Source organism: Solanum stenotomum, unplaced genomic scaffold (assembly GCF_019186545.1).
Source record: "Solanum stenotomum isolate F172 unplaced genomic scaffold, ASM1918654v1 scaffold6331, whole genome shotgun sequence".
NCBI classification, from domain to species: Eukaryota; Viridiplantae; Streptophyta; class Magnoliopsida; order Solanales; family Solanaceae; genus Solanum; species Solanum stenotomum.
In genome coordinates, this window is record NW_026036146.1 from 174,289 (window position 1) to 191,368 (window position 17,080).

Consider the following 17,080-nt stretch of genomic DNA (forward strand, 5'->3'; position numbering starts at 1 on the left):
CAACCATTGGTTTTGTTAGATACATTATCAAAAGCGATACACAAATTGCAATTTTTTGCATATCAATATAATAAAAAAAATATGTAATAAAATGTTAGTCAAAGTTCTTATAGTTTGACTCTAAAAAAAGAAATTGTGACAATTAAAAGTGGTCGGGAGGAATATTTATTTTAAATCATATTTTTGTTCATTTGATTTTCACATTAATTATTTATATTTAGTTATTTTTTTTCTAAAAAATGGACTGACATTATTTGAAATCTCCTAAAAATATAGAAATAGAGTGATAATAAGAAGTGTAATAAACAATTATATTTAGTCAATTGATAAATTATTAAAAATACACAAAAAAAAAAATTGAACAATATTAACGAGTAAGATTACATATAACATGAAATGTAGTTAATTTTTTAATTGAGTGTGTTCTTTTAAAGAAAATATATATATATTGCTTAAAGCAATTATATNAAAAAAGAAATTGTGACAATTAAAAGTGGTTGGGAGGAATATTTATTTTAAATCATATTTTTTGTTCATTTGATTTTCACATTAATTATTTATATTTAATTATTTTTTTTCTAAAAAATGGACTGACATTATTTGAAATCTCCTAAAAATATATAGAAATAGAGTGATAATAAGAAGTGTAATAAACAATTATATTTAGTCAATTGATAAATTATTAAAAATACACAAAAAAAAAAATTGAACAATATTAACGAGTAAGATTACATATAACATGAAATGTAGTTAATTTTTTAATTGAGTGTGTTCTTTTAAAGAAAATATATATATATTGCTTAAAGCAATTATATTATAAGAAATTTAATGTCTTTTCAAGACATTTTATAAATGTCTCATAATTATTAGTATTTATTTTAAAACATATAAGTTCAAAATTGTATTCTTGTTTATTTTCTTGAGGAAAAAAAACACATACATAGTAGTATGAACAAAACTGTATGTAATTTTGATCATCGATTACATTTAAAGAAAATTTAATTGAAAATTTTAGAATCCATACTTACTTTAGTTTACTATATTGTGTATCATTAAGTATAAACATAATTTTAATTAGAGAAATATTTATTTATTATTATTTGCATGGAGTTTAATCGTCTGCTACAATAGAAAGTCATATTATATGAAAATTAAATATTTTTTATCACATAATGTATATCTTAATTATGTATTATTTTATTTTACATATCTTAAAATTATGTAATCTAGTTTATCACTTTAATTAAGTAATTTTATTAATTATATGGTTAAATAAATTTAAATTACATACTTCGATATTTTTAAATATAATTTAAAATATTTTTCAATGATAGTCAAATTCACAGTACTTTAAATACGGTATAGAACTTATAAAAATTATATCGTTCATAATTGTTGACCATAATTAATACCAACCTAAAGATTACACGTTGTAACTATTAAAGTAATTATTGTCATAATTTTCTTGTACTCAAAATATATTAATTATGCCAAAATTGAAACATAAAAAAAAATATTAGCTATATTATTTAACTATTTTTATAATTTTTTTCTACAAATTATAGCAAAAATATTTTTTTAGTTATAATATTTTGTTTGAAATAATTTATTATGACTAAAGATCACTATTGTTGAAATAATTTTTGTCACGAGGCAAACTTATGATCAGCTAAAAAATTATTATAGCAAAAAATCTATTTAGATCACTAATTGTTGCCATAAATTTTAAAACTTGAAGTAAAAATATTTATTTAGTCGCAATATTTTTCTCCGTCACTTGCCTCCTCTTATATTTTTGTTACAAAACAATTATTATGAAATTGAGCTAGTATTTTTTATGATTAATCAATTCTAATTTTATTATCATAATTTTTTTTTAAATAGAGGTAGGTGGAGATCGAAAGATCTAAGATAGGGAAATGGAAGAATATTTTGGATAAGTTTTATTAATGATATCGAACTTTGAGTTTATCAAACGAGAAAATTACTTTCTTTCTTTTTTTGTTATACAATTGTCATTTAACATTAAAATTTACTACAAAAACAACTTTTTATTACACGGAAATATTCTATCTTTAAAGTTTATAATGAAAAAAAAACATTTTTAGGAGGAGTCTGTGAAATTTTTGCTATAAAAATGAGTATATTAATAAGGAAAAAATAGTCGCACCGTATTTTCTTTAAATATTTGATTATAATGCTTTAACATTATGTATAGAAATCAAATTTTACGGAAAAACAAATGTAATATTGTATACACCAACAAGTTTTGTGTTACGAAGAGAAATACTAAAAAATATTTTTAAAACTATCGTGAATATATGCTCTCCATTTTATTTTACTTGGCTCATATACTAAAAAAATATGTTTCAATCTATTCGTCATTTTCATAAATTAAGAGAATTTTATTATATATTCATCATACTGTCCTTAGTGTTAAAGATCTATAAAAAGTAGTAGAAATCAAATCTAGTATTTCAAAGCATCACTAATAAAATTAATTTAGTAAAATAAGTATTTAGTTTAAAAAAAAATTAAAGGGTGCTTCAAGTCAATAAGGCCAAGTAAAAAAAGAACAGATGGAGTAATTAACTTATTTTGGAGCTTATATAATATTTTTTTGGTATAAAATATTAAAATTCACGTGAAAATTATTTTTTAGTTAACTTAGTCAAAATTGAAAGGAAAAAAAAGCCAAAGTTAAATGACTTTTAAGTGACCAATATAACTTTTGTGTGATAACTTTTAAAGTCTAATGACTTTTGGTTAAGAAAAAAATTCTTAAAAAAATTGTGTGGTAATTTTGAAATAGAATTACTTTATATAATAATAATAATAATAATAATAAAAGATCTGATAAAGGGATAATTGTATATAATAGCAAATTATTAATTCAAATTAAATGATATAACCATAGTTTGATTTAATTGTACCCCATAGCAAACTGTTGCTATTTCGTCTTTCTCCTGGTGATCTCGCTCACCACTTTCGTTCTCTCCCTTGCCTCTCTTGCTTTTATACAAACGCAAATGTATAAAATGCGTTTGTGTTTGTATAAAACAAGAGAAAATTGTATATATACATATATTTTCGTTCCCCTCTATCCCCTCTCCCAGATTTTGCTCGCCACTCTCCCAAATCTCGCTCGCTCACTCGCCTCTCTCACTTTATACAAAAACACAAATGTATAAAATGCGTTTGTGTTTGTATAAAGCGAGAGAAAATTGTATATATACATATATTTTCGTTCCCCCCTCTCCCCTCTCCCAGATCTCACTCGCCACTCTCCCAGATCTCGCTCGCTCACTTGCCTCTCTCACTTTATACAAACACAAATGTATACATTGCGTCTGTGTTTGTATATACAAATACAAATGCATATATTTTCTTTCTATACACTTATGATTATACAAATACGATCTTCCCTGCCCAGTTTTGTTTTGTCTTTCTCTCTTTCTCACTTTATACAAACACAGATTATACAATTGATCTTTTGTATATGTATACCAAAGCAGATTATACAACTGCTTTCTTTTGTATATGTATAGCGAAATATACATATTTTATGTTTGTTATGGAGCGCAATTATGCAAACTATAGTTATAACGTACAAATATGATTTTTATGTTTGTTATATGTGAAAGTTGCTCTATGATAAATTCAAAACTAGATTAACACTCTTAGGCTTTATCTTAAAATATCTAAATATGGTAGGTATTTGATGGAATATGGAAAGAAAAACAAAGAGAAAAAAAGAGTGGATTATGAGATTTAAAAGAAGGTGAAGTGAGAAGATGTGGTGGTTCTTACATTTAACTAGTCAATCCAATATTTATTTGACTATAATTTTTTTATATATTTTTAAAAATATTTTTAATCATTAATATTGTAATTTATATTTTTTTTGTATAATTTTTAAATATATATATTATTATTAAAATTTTCTTACTTAAATGATAATAATACACAGTAGGGTAGTGATTATATTAAGATTTAACTAACACTAAACTCTATAAATAGTCACTTAAAATTTTTGAGACTATTACTAACTATCGTAATTAAAAAATTAACTATACATTGAAAATTAAAATATTTAAATTGAAATAAATCATTAAATTTTAATTCAAATTAAGTAATAAAGATATTAAATTAATCATTTTTAAATTCCTTGTGAGTTGGGGAAATAACAATTATGGTCATTTTCTGGCCACAAAATTAGGGTCATTTAGTAGCTCTCATAATTATAAAGGAATACAGTATATGTTTAAATAAATGTCAATGTAAAATCATGGTATGATAACTTATTTATTGAGATTATGATAATTTAATATCATTTGAATCCATAAAGATAAGCAATCATAGTTTAATTAAACACAAACACTCAATAAATCATACTCTCTTTAATTTTAAAATATATGTGTTTTTAAAATCTCTCTTTCAAATTATTTTTATGAATAAGTATATATGTACCGTTTATGGTAAATATACCTTTAAATTTTGTGATTTAAAAACATGATGTATCCCTCATTAAAAATGCGTATATATACATTTGACTTTTAACAAATAATATAATATTTATCCGTTATCTATGCTAGTCAATTATTGGTATAGTTAATGAATGCAAGCTTCCATGGATATGATATGTTCTCCTGTTACTTTCAATGAGTCATGTAGACATCGTATAATAGATGTTTAGATCATGACATCAAGTTTGTAATATAGTAAAAAGGAAATAAATCGGTATCATATATTGTATTTGTATTATTAAGGCTGATAATTTAGCTTAATTGATACTAAATCAGTATATATATATATATACTGTATTGGTATCATAAATGTTTCTTGTTTAGAAATTACTCATTAGTCAATGATACTGTAAGAGTGGATGACTTAACCGATCGGGTTAAGATCAAACTTTATGTACTCACTAGTGGTTTATCTTTGTTATGTATGCCTTATACCCGATAAAGTATTATATGATGACTTAGCTGGTAGTATTGAGATATCAGACTCTATGTGCATATTACATGGTAATTTATGTCGATTATACTATTAAATTCCTATAACGAACTCATGAATGAAGAACAACGTTATGATGTGGATCCCTTGATTCTTCCATGTTACGATTACAATTCTATTGGTTGACCCATTTTCTCTCTTGTTATATTTTATGTTTCATTTTTCTACTTAACATACATAATAATTTCATTTGTACTTATGTCTTTTTTATTAGGGGCACTACATTTTAAATAATGTACGCAAACAAGCGATCGAGAACCATGTTAGGTTCTTCACAACCTGCTTTCGATGAGCCCCGTTTTGCTTTTATGGCCTAGTTTTATATTCAACATTCCTAATATTTTGCTTAAAGATATGTTAGGTGCCTACTTGGTAAACAATATCCACTCACGTTAGAAGTTTTATACATGGTCAGTTAGTATACTCATATGACATGTATTCTAATTTTGATTTTCATGTCACTTCATGAATTTAAAATTATGATTTATGAAAGATACTTTATTTACAAGACTTATTATTCTTTTATGTTTTTATTTCAAATTATGCATTCCTCTCATGTCTAGATGTATGACCTATGTTCATGCCATATTATGAGTTTATTCAGGCTTTCATCTATGGTGTAAGCTCGAGACCTATGAAAAGCTTAATAGTAGAGTCTTAGATTAAGTGTTCTTGAGAGCTTATAAAATTCTGTATAATAAAGTCTTAATTATTTGAGGAAATGTTACCCTTTGAGTAAGCCTTGAGAATTGATTCATGGTAACTTCCATGAACATACATTTACATTCTGAATTTGAGAGGTCCACAATCAAACATTCAAACTGTCATTATTTGGTAAATAGTGGATTAGTGGTTATTGATCATTTTATTATATCATATGATATAATACAAAGTCCAATAAAATGTTAATAATAAGGTGGTTCAATGTTTGCCACGTGTCAACTCCTCTATCACATATTCCAAGATGAGCTCTCATCCATTTCTTCTTTTTCCAACTAAAAGCTAAAATAGGCTCTTATAAATTGAAGCAAAATTGAAAGTCAACAAATGAATAGTAGGAAATCAAGTGGTAGTAGAGTCAAAATTACAATTTTCATTTTAGTGATACAATATTAATTCTCTAAGTGTGTGTTCAGTTTTAAGCTCTTATGAGGACTCATTTATTTATTTAAGCTATTATAACGATACACTCTGAATACAAGTTTTTCGTCAATGGTGAATCTATTATATTTATTTTTTTATTCGAATATGAAATTGATAATATAATCGAGCTCATGCTATATATTAAAAAACCACTAGTTTCTCATTGAAATTATCCACTGAAAAATATTTAGTGTCAATTTCCACATATATTTTGATTGAATCAGTTAGAAAAGAAAAAATAATTGTGTTTTCATACGAAAAAATTAGGAAGTGTTGTTTCAGTATATCAGCAATAATCTGTCTCTTATCATGCATTTTCTTAGTGAGTTGGTTCAATGAAAAATAGGTGGAAAAAAAATATTTCATAACGTAAATTTCACATTATTAATTCATGATGGAAAAAACCTTTGTTTCTAATAGTATCATACGGATGGACTATAAAATACAAAGGGGAACGGATAAGCCACTTGTGGAGAACTCATGCCACAAAACAATTTCATTTAACAAGATATATTACCTACCCTAGCAATATTGGTACTTGCCCCTTTATTGATTCCATCAATTCCTATACAAAAATTCAAGAAATATTTCCAGTGGCTTCTTTGAACCTTTTTGTTCCTCCAATTGCAACTACTACACAAAGAAGAGTAGTATATACTAGAGCCACATCAACAAAAAGTTCTGGTGGAAGTAGTAGTGAAGAGAAATCAATTTTGGATTTTGTCCTTGGGGCATTACAAAAGGAAGACCAATTATTAGAGACTGACACTACAAAAAAACCTCAAATTGCCAACAGATTTTCCTAACAACTTTAGTTGATTAGTATTTTACTAACAAATTACCAACATATTTCTAACCGAATTATTTTTGAAAACTTAACAACGAAATTCTAACAGATTACCAACCAAAATATTACCAACAAAATATTTTAGTTGGTAAATACGGCGGGAAAAAATGGCGCCAAATTTAGTAACTTTTTATTAATGGATTACCAACTGAAATATTACTAACGCACTTCTTTTGTTAGTAATATTACCAACGAAGTTTATATCGGTTAGTAAATATGACAAAAAATTTGTTTATATAATTTATTAACAAATTACCGATGAATTACTAACAAACCATTTACCAACGGCAATATTTTGTTGCTAAATTACCAACCAAATATAAATGTGTTGGTAAATTAGTAACGAAATGTAATTTGTTGGTAAACTTGCCAACAAATATCTAATTAGTTGGAAATTTTGCTGACGAATAAAGATTGCAGTTTGTAAATTACTAACATAATTTAAATAGTTGGTAATATACCAACCGATCATTAATCCATTGGTAATATTTACCAACATATTATTTTTTAGTTGGTAATATTACATATGAATGTTTAGTTGGATAGTAACTATTACCAACTGTGATAAAATTTATCGGTAAATTATTAAATTACTAACTGATATTTGAATAGTTGGTAAATTTACCAATTGAGAAGTTAAATTGTTTGGTGAATCATCATCTAGTGTTGAAACAAAAGTAAATATTAGATAAAAATCTTGAAGAAGCTGAAGGTGAATTTTTTTCCAGTGCACTAACGATGAAGAAGATGAAAATGTGGTTAAGAATATGGACGCTCATTGAGATGAACAAAATAATGACGCCTTATATGATTATGAATCTGAGAAAATGGAGTATTTAAAGGTGTTAGTGATGATGAGAAAGCAATTGATCACCCAATGGAAAAGTAAGGTCATTTTGACCAAAAATGACATTCCGGAGCTAACCGCGATGACCAAAAATGACTTTGCTCAATATCTATTAAGGTTTAGCCAAAATTTGACTTTGGTCAATATTTTTGGTAAACGTGCTCGGATTAGAATTCCATAGTGTGATTAGCTTTATGGAACACCATTTTTTATCTAATAGAACGGTTTGTTCGGGTTTTGAGGTTTTTATTTTCAGTTAGTGCCGTTAGGCATTTTAACTTTTAACTTTTGGCCAAAAATTTGATTTTGCTTGACATTTTTTGTAAACGTGGTCAGATGAGAATTTCGTCGGCATTGTTAGCTTCGGAAGGTCATTTTTTATCCAATAGGATGGCTGATTTAGGTTTTGAGGCTTCCATTTTCAGTTTGTGTTGCTAGGCGTTTTAACTTTTAAATTTTGGCCAAAATTTAGATTTGGTCAATGTTTTTGGTAAATGTGCTAAGATTAAAATTCCATTAGCGCGGTTAGCTTTGGAAGGTCATTTTTAGTCTAGTAGGATGGTTGGTTCGGGTTTTGAGGCTTTTATTTTCAGTTTGTGTTGTTAGACGTTTTAACTTTTAAGTTTTGACCAAAATTTAAATTTGGTCAATATTTTTTAGAAACGTGCTCAGATTAAATTTCATCAGATCGTTAGCTTCAGAAGGTCATTTTTGGTCTACTAGGATGGTTGGTTTGGATTTTGAGGCTTTTATTTTCAGTTTGTGCCGTTAGGCTAAAACTTTTAACTTTTGGCCAAAATTTGACTTTGCTTAACATTTTTTGCAAACGTGCTCAGATGAGAAATCCATCAGAGGGATTAGCTTTGAAATTTCATTTTTTGACTAATATGATTGTTGGTTCGGGTTTTGAGGCTTTCATTTTCAGTTTGTGCCATTAGGCATTTTAACTTTTAAGTTTTGGCAAAAATTTAACTTCGGTCAATATATTTGGTAAACGTCAGATGAGAATTCTTTCAGCATAGTTGTATCTGGAAGATTATTTTTTTTTCTAATAGGAATGTTCGTTTGGTTTTGAGGGTTTCGTTTTCAGTTTGTTCCGATAGGTGTTTTAACTTTTAACTTTTGGCCAAAATTTGACTTTGGTCAAAATTTTGGCAAAGGTGCTCAAATGAGAAATTTGTTAGTGTGGTTGGCTTTGAAATATTGTTTTTGGTCTAATAGGATTGTTGGTTCAGATTTTGAGGCTTTTATTTTCAGTTTGTACCGTTAGGTGTTTGTTTTAACTTTTAAGTTTTGGCCAAAATTTAGATTTGGTCAATATATTTGGTAAACGTGGTCAATTGAGAATTCCATCAGTGTAGTTGTGTTCGGAATGTCATTTTTTGTCTAATAGGATGGTTTGTTCCGGTTTCGAGGTTTTCATTTTTAGTTTGTGTCGTTAGGCGTTTTAACTTTTAACTTTTGGCCAAAATTTGACTTTGCTTAACATCTTTCGTAAACATGCTCAGATGATAATTTCGTCAGTGCAGTTAGCTTTGAAAGATCATTTTTTATCCAATAGGATGGTTGGTTCAGGTTTTGAGGCTTTTCCTTTTTCAGTTTGTGTTTTTAGGCGTTTTATCTTTTAAGTTTTTGCCAAAATTTAGATTTGGTCAATATTTTTGGTAAATGTGCTAAAGATTAAAATTTCATCAGCGCGGTTAGCTTTGGAAGGTCATTTTTGGTCTAGTAGGATGGTTGGCTCGGGTTTTGAGGATTTTTTTTCAGTTTGTGTTGTTAGACGTTTTAACTTTTAAGTTTTGGCAAAAATTTAACTTCGGTAAATATATTTGATAACGTGGTCAAATGAGAATTCCATCAGCGTAGTTGTGTTCGAAAGGTCATTTTTTTGTCTAATAGAATGTTTGGTTTTTGTTTTTAGGTTTGTGCCGGTAGGCCTTTTAACTTTTAACTTTTGTTTGAATTTGGTCAATTTTTTTGTTAAATGTGCTCAAATGAGAAATCTGTCAGTGGGCGTAGCTTTGAAATTTCATTTTTGGTCTAATTTGATTGTTGGTTCGGGTTTTGAGGCTTTCATTTTCAGTTTGTGCCGTTTGGTGTAACTCTTTTATGTTTTGGCCAAAATTTGACTTCGGTCAACAGTTTTGGTAAACATGCTCGAATGAAAATTTTATCAATGCGGTTAGCTCGGGAAGGTCATTTTTTGTCTAATAGGATGGTTGGTTTGACTTTTGAGGCTTTCGTTTTCTGTCTGTGCCGTTAGACGTTTTATCTTTCAAATTTTAGCCAAAATTTGACTTTGTAAAAAGAAATTGTAAAGGTGCTTGGATTAGAATTTCGTCAGTGCGGTTAGCTCCGGAAAGTTATTTCTGGTCTAATAGGATGGTATGTTCGTGTTGTACGAAGAAGTAGTAGAGACCTCTTTCTTTTGATTTAAGTCTACAATTGAGATGAACGTGTCTATTGAAATATGTGTATTACTATTAATATCCTTAATTTAATATCATGTACGAACTTTAAAAAAATTAGCTATAAATCTTTATTAGACCTAATTTGTATTTAGAGAAAAGCTCCAATATGTTATCGAACTATTAGAAATGACTCATTTAGTCAACACAAAATATCTACAATTCATGGATACGCAAATATATTTTATTGGAAAGTTAATTAAACTAGTTGATATATATATCAACATTATCAACATTGTATCCACATTGGATCTCACTCATTCGTGTCCAATTAAATTAACTATATCAAATAAATTAGGATAAAAAAAAGTACGAAATATTTTTTATCTAAGTTTTCACCCTTATTTTTTTTTAAAAAAACACCCACTTAACATATATTATAACTTAGTAGAGGGAATTTTAATAAATAATATAGAAACAAAAAGAGAAAACAAAAATTGATGTCCAAAAAGAGCAACAAAAACGCAGGCATATTTTTTATTTAAGTTTTCACCCTTATATTTTTTTTTTAAAAAAACCCCACTTCATAAATTATAACTTAATAGAGGGAATTTTATTATTAAGTAATATAGAAAGAAAAAAAAGAAAATAAAAATTGATGTCCAAATAGAGCAACAAAATCGCAGGCGGAATAGACAAGAACAACAATCAGCTCACTTGGTTCTTCACTAAGCTGAATGAACAAGAAAAAAATTCATCAAGAATTCCCTATGCTTAGCTAGATCGAACTGGGTAATCTTCTTACTCATCTATTTTCTAAGTTCCACTACATATCAATGATAGATCTCCTCTCAAGAGTGGAACATATTCAGCTACAAATTGCCTAAGTTTTCATCTCAAGCTCTAATCCCCAACAGTGATTTCATATATGGAGTATTTCATAGAGCAAATCGGGTCTTTAATCTTTCAAGAGTATCACAACTCATGGACTGCATCTCAGATCTACAGAAAGACCCACATCGTGTTTCTGGGTATATTTTCATCCCCATTCACCCCTCTTTTGTTCAATTAATCAGTGCATATGTTGCTTGTTCTTGTTGAGAGGTACTTAGTTTGTTGTAGATTTCAGTTCTTGTTCGAATTCCTGCATATTTTTACATTTCTAGTATTTTAATTTCATCACTTTAAAGATTGGATTTTGTTTTTGACTTTATTTGTGGTGAATAAAAAAGTATCTTAAAAGAATTGTACAAATACTTCAAATAAAAATTGGAAGAATTTATTATATTTGAAAGAAAAAAAAAGAAAAGTTGAAAAGAACAGAAAAAAACACAAAAACTTTTCCCGCTAAACTCCCCACCTCCCTAAAATACGAAGACTTGCGCCACTATTCAGTTTTTTTCTCTAATTTCTGCCCACGTTCAGCATTACTTTTTCTAAATCCTTTTCATTTTAATCCCATTTCACAGATTGTCTCCGACTACACACACTCGCAATTCATCTGTCGCTTTTGGATTCTCAGTTTCACAATCCTTTCCGCTAAGTGGTAAGTATTCTTTATCAAGCTTAGTTTCTCCTTTTTGTTTGATTCAATCAGTCAATTATAGAACTTCTGATGTGCTCTATTTGCTCATTTAATATATAGCATTCATATAGTGAATATATAGACCTGTGTTTTTGAATCCTCTTTTGTTTCATTATTTACCCTTCTTACATTATCAGAATAGAAGGTCAATAAGTAAAATGAGTTCAAATCGTCAATGGATGTACAAAAGATTAACCAAAGGTCTATATGATCCTGAATTCGTAAGGGGTGTACAACATTTTATTGAGTTTGCTATGAGTCATCCAGAAGGGAGGGATGGTGAGAGACTAAGGTGCCCATGTAACCGAAAGAAATGTCAAAATAGAAACTTTGAAAATGTTCATACTGTCCATGGGCATTTATTAAAAGAAGGTTTTGTACCGGGATATCATGTATGGTACTTGCATGGAGAAAATGAAGTTGGGAGAAGCATAGATCAAGATGAAAGGATACCATGGGATCATACTATGAATGTTGGTGCATTTGATGATCCTACACCTACTACATCATATCATAGAATGGTTCATGAGGCTGCTGGTCCCGCATTTGTTCCAGATGATATGGAAGAATTACCTAATCCTGATGCACAAAGTTTTTATGATATGCTTAAATCTGCAAATCAAGAAGTGTGGCCTGGTTGTGAAACACACTCAAAATTATCAGCTGTTTCTCGTTTGTTGCACATCAAGACTGAACACCACCTCTCTGATAGATGTTTTGATGACATTTGTCAATATGTAAATGAGATGCTTCCGCCTGATAATGTGATGCCAAAAATTTCTATGAAACTAAAAAGTTAATGAGGGGAATGAACATGCCAGTTGAAAAAATTCATACTTGTGTCAATGATTTACTGGGGAGAGGATAGTGAGCTTATAAATTGCAATAATTTTGTAGTCATCCCAGGTACAAGCCTACAAGTCAAAGATCTCTTTCAAAGAAAAAAATTGTATCATTTAAGCAGATGTATTACTTTCCTCTTACTCCGCGGCTGCAACGACTGTATACTTCCAAAGCAACTGCTTCGCACATGCGATGGCATGCTGAACATGAAGTTGAGGAAGGTGTAATGCATCACTGTTCAGATGCACCTGCCTGGAAGCACTTTGATAAGAAGCATCCATCTTTTTCAGAGGAAAGTCGTAATGTTAGATTAGGGCTATCAACAGATGAGTTTCAACCCTTTGGACAAACGGGAAAACAATATTCATCTTGGCCAGTAATTGTGACACCATATAACTTGCCTCCTTGGATGTGTATGAAAGATCCCTATTTATTTTTGTCAGTTATAGTTCCTGGGCCAAAGAATCCTAAGCAGCAACTAGATGTTTTCTTGCAGCCTTTGATTGCTGAATTAAAGAATTTATGGAATATAGGTGTCAACACATATGATATCTCTAAGAAGCAAAATTTCAAAATGCGAGCTGCTTTGATGTGGACAATCAGTGACTTTCCTTCATATTCAATGTTTTCTGGGTCGAGTACTGCGGGCAGGCTAGCATGTCCATATTGTAAGGAGAATTCTGATGCTTTTACTTTGACAAAAGGTGGTAAGCAGTCTTGGTTTGACAACCATCGTAAGTTTCTGCCACTGAATCATCCCTATAGAAAGGATAAGAGCTCATTTAGAAAGAATAGAGTAGTAACCATGCAGCCTCCCCCATTATAATCAGGTGAAGATGTCTTAAAAGAGATAGACGAACTGGGACTTAAAAAGGTAACAGAACTTGGGGCTGATATTATTAATCGTCGGATTAGTAAGTTTTCTGGTTGGAAGAAGAGAAGCATATTCTGGGATTTGCCATATTGGAGTACCAATCTCATTCGACATAATCTAGATGTGATGCACATTGAGAAGAACTTCTTCGAGAATGTGTTCAACACAGTGCTGGATGTAGATGGTAAAACAAAAGATAACCCAAAGTCTAGAGAAGACTTGAAAGAGTTCTGTCGACGACCTGAATTACATGTTGTTGATGGAAAATACCCGAAAGCTATTTACACACTAAAAGAAGAGTCAAAAAAATTGTTGTGTGAATGGGTGAAAAATCTAAAGTTTCCTGATGGATATGTCTCAAATATGGGAAGGTGTGTGGACATGAAAAAACACAAGTTATTTGGTATGAAAAGTCATGATTGTCATGTATTCATGCAAAGATTGGTTCCTATTGCATTCCGTGAGCTATTACCAAAAAAGGTGTGGGAAGCACTTACTGAGATGAGTCTTTTCTTTAGGGATGTCACTTCTACAGTAATACGTGAAGAGGATATGGTAAGACTTCAACAAGAAATACCTGAAATACTTTGTAAATTAGAGTGTGTATTCCCTCCTAGCTTCTTTGATTCAATGGAGCATCTCCTTGTGCATCTCGCTTATGAAGCAATGCTAGCTGATCCGGTACAATATCGATGGATGTATCCATTTGAGAGGTAAGATTTCATTTATATATTCAAGTACTTCATTTTTTGGGCAATTAAACTGATTTTGTTAATCACTAAGCGACAATACAAAGCTTAGAGAGGAGCCAACCAGGAACCTTCCCTTCTTAGACAACACTTAAATAACCTTACAATCCTTATGCCAATCCCTAATCAGTATCTCCAATAGAAAGTCATAACTCAAATTAAATAGGACTTAAAAACTCAAATAACCTCATGCTACTTCTTAAATAGATGCATAGGCCAGTCTTCACAACATGTAGTATTATGACATATGAGATTTTTCTAAGGAGCATATGCTGCAACACCTTAAAGTTTTATAAGTGTATGATATTTTATCTCCCCCTCCCTCCCCCATGTTTTATTTGTGTATTTAAAATGATAATCTGCCAGAATTTCAACATATGACACATCTTTCTTATCATCCAAAAAGCATATCGAGCACCTCCATGTGATTTGCTAGTCTCCAATATCTTATATAGTATGTATGGACCAAATTGATTCATAGTCTTTCCTTGTTCTAAATTCCTTTGTCATCCTTTTAGTAGACAAAGGAACTCCTAAGTATATAAATGGTAAAGCATCTATTTCATAGTACATTGAACTCAATATGTAATTCCTTTCGCCTGCCCCTAACCACTAAAATAAACTTGGTCATTTAAGTACTTCATTTTAATCATATGAATGACTAATGCCTTGAGCTTTTGTACTATTTTCAGAAATCTTCAAAAATATAAATATAATATTCGAAATAAGGCTCATGTTGAAGGATGCATATGCAATGCGTATAGAGTTGAGGAAGCTTCATCCTTTTGTTCACACTACTTCGAGCCTCATGTTTACACAAGGCATAGAAAAGTGCCACGAAATGACGATGGTGGTATAGGCGAACAAGATGGATACAATGGTAATCTTTCTATATTCACCTATCCAGGTCGAGGATTTGGGGAACTAAATAGGAGATATCTAACCGAAGAAGAACTTAAAGCAGCTCATATTTATATTTTACTAAATTGCAGAGAAGTGCAGCCATATGTGGAGTAAGATTTCAAGCTTTTGTTTTCATTTATACATTATAATTATCAAAACACTTACATATTCTTTTTCTTATATGTGATCCAAAGGAAATTTATTGACTCCCTTCATCAAAATTTTCCACGAATTACGGAGCAGGAAGTGGACAAGAAACTTGATGAAGATTTTGCATCATGGTTCACAAGATATGTGAGCACTTGTACATTATCTTTCCATCTGTACTTAGTTCACTTATAAGAAACTCTAATTTTTTTTAATTTAATAGGCTCGAGTCCACATAGATAATCAGTTCATCAAGGCGCTTGCAGAAGGTCCATGTCGATCAGCGAAACCATACACTGGTTATAATGTCAACGACTTTAAATTTCACACTAAAGGTCGCAGTTTTTCTAGAGCATCTAATAATAGTGGCGTTTGCATAAAAGGAACCAATTATAGTGCAGATGACAATGACTACTATGGTGTGCTTACTGAAATTCTTGAATTGGAGTACAAGGGCAGTACATTGATCAAAAAAACTGTTTTATTTAAATGTGAATGGTTTGACCCCACACCAAATGTAGGAATGAAGATCCACCCGCAATATAAACTTGTGGATATCAACCATAAAAGGAAATTGAAGAAGTATGAACCATTTGTTTTGGCAATGCAAGCAGCTCAAGTGTATTATGCTTCTTATCCTAGCTTACGACGTGATAAAAGTGATTGGTGGGCTGTGTGCAAAACAAAAGCTAGAGGTATTGTGGTTATGCCTCTGTCATATTTATCATCTCCTCTAGTAGATGATGCTGAGCCTTTCCAATGTGATGAAAATGGTTTAAGATTTGATGTAGTGTCCGATAGTGAAACTATTGTCCGGAATGATCCAAATGGCGAATTCATAAACTTGAGAGATGAGGATGATAATTTAGATGATGAGACAGAGTTTCATGATGAATTAGAATTAGAATCAGATGATGAAAATGAGAATGAAGAGGCGTACTATGAAAGTGGCAGTGAATAGAGTCAAAATGCTCCAATCTCTTCAAATATAGGAGTTAGAGTTACTAAAATGTAGTATATAAGTTGATTTTATATTTCGTCTCTTTTACCAGTATACTTATTTTGTTTTAATAGTTCTCCTGGTTGTTTTGTTTGAACAACTATTCCCAGTATGGTTCTAGATCTATGTTTGGAATAGTGATGAGATTATTTTATTTATAGAAGTGTTTATATATTTATCTGCTAACTAGATTAAAACTTTTTTTCTTAAATTTCAGAGGGATCTTGTTCTTGAAGTGATATATCAACTAACTATCTATTCTTGTTATAATTAGATCAATCATTATGATATTACTTCATCCACATTTAACTTTGAAATTGCAGATATGGCACCTAGGGGGGGTGGAAGTTATATATATTCTGGAAAAAGGACAGCAGATCCAGTGGCATCTCCTCTAATGTCGAGTTTCGCACGTGATCAAGCACCATCATTGCCTGAACTGCCAACACCAGTTACACCAGATTCAGTTGCAGTCAACATATCGGGACCATCTTCATCTGTGGGGATCGAAATACCAAGGAATGACATTGTATCCACAACTTCGTCAAATACAACTGATGGTACCCGCATCCCAATTGAAATCGTCATGGGACGGTAAGTGTACAATATTGTTCATTTACATTGTTTTTCTACATGCAAGAAAATAAGATGTGTTGATTTTCTTCCATACTTTTTTTTATAAATGTTTACAAGTTCTGTTGATTTTCTTAAATTG

The 17,080-nt window shown here is 30.0% G+C and overlaps 1 protein-coding gene across 1 annotated transcript; it reads left to right on the top strand.

The window, feature by feature from the left end:
- Positions 1–12,813: 12,813 nt before the first annotated feature.
- Positions 12,814–16,326, top strand: LOC125852871 (uncharacterized). The gene is made up of 5 exons (XM_049532550.1): positions 12,814–13,426; positions 13,523–14,279; positions 15,008–15,328; positions 15,413–15,512; positions 15,589–16,326. Exons 1-5 carry the CDS (start codon positions 12,814–12,816, stop codon positions 16,324–16,326), a joined length of 2,529 nt encoding a protein of 842 aa, XP_049388507.1.
- The last annotated feature ends 754 nt before the right edge of the window (positions 16,327–17,080 follow it).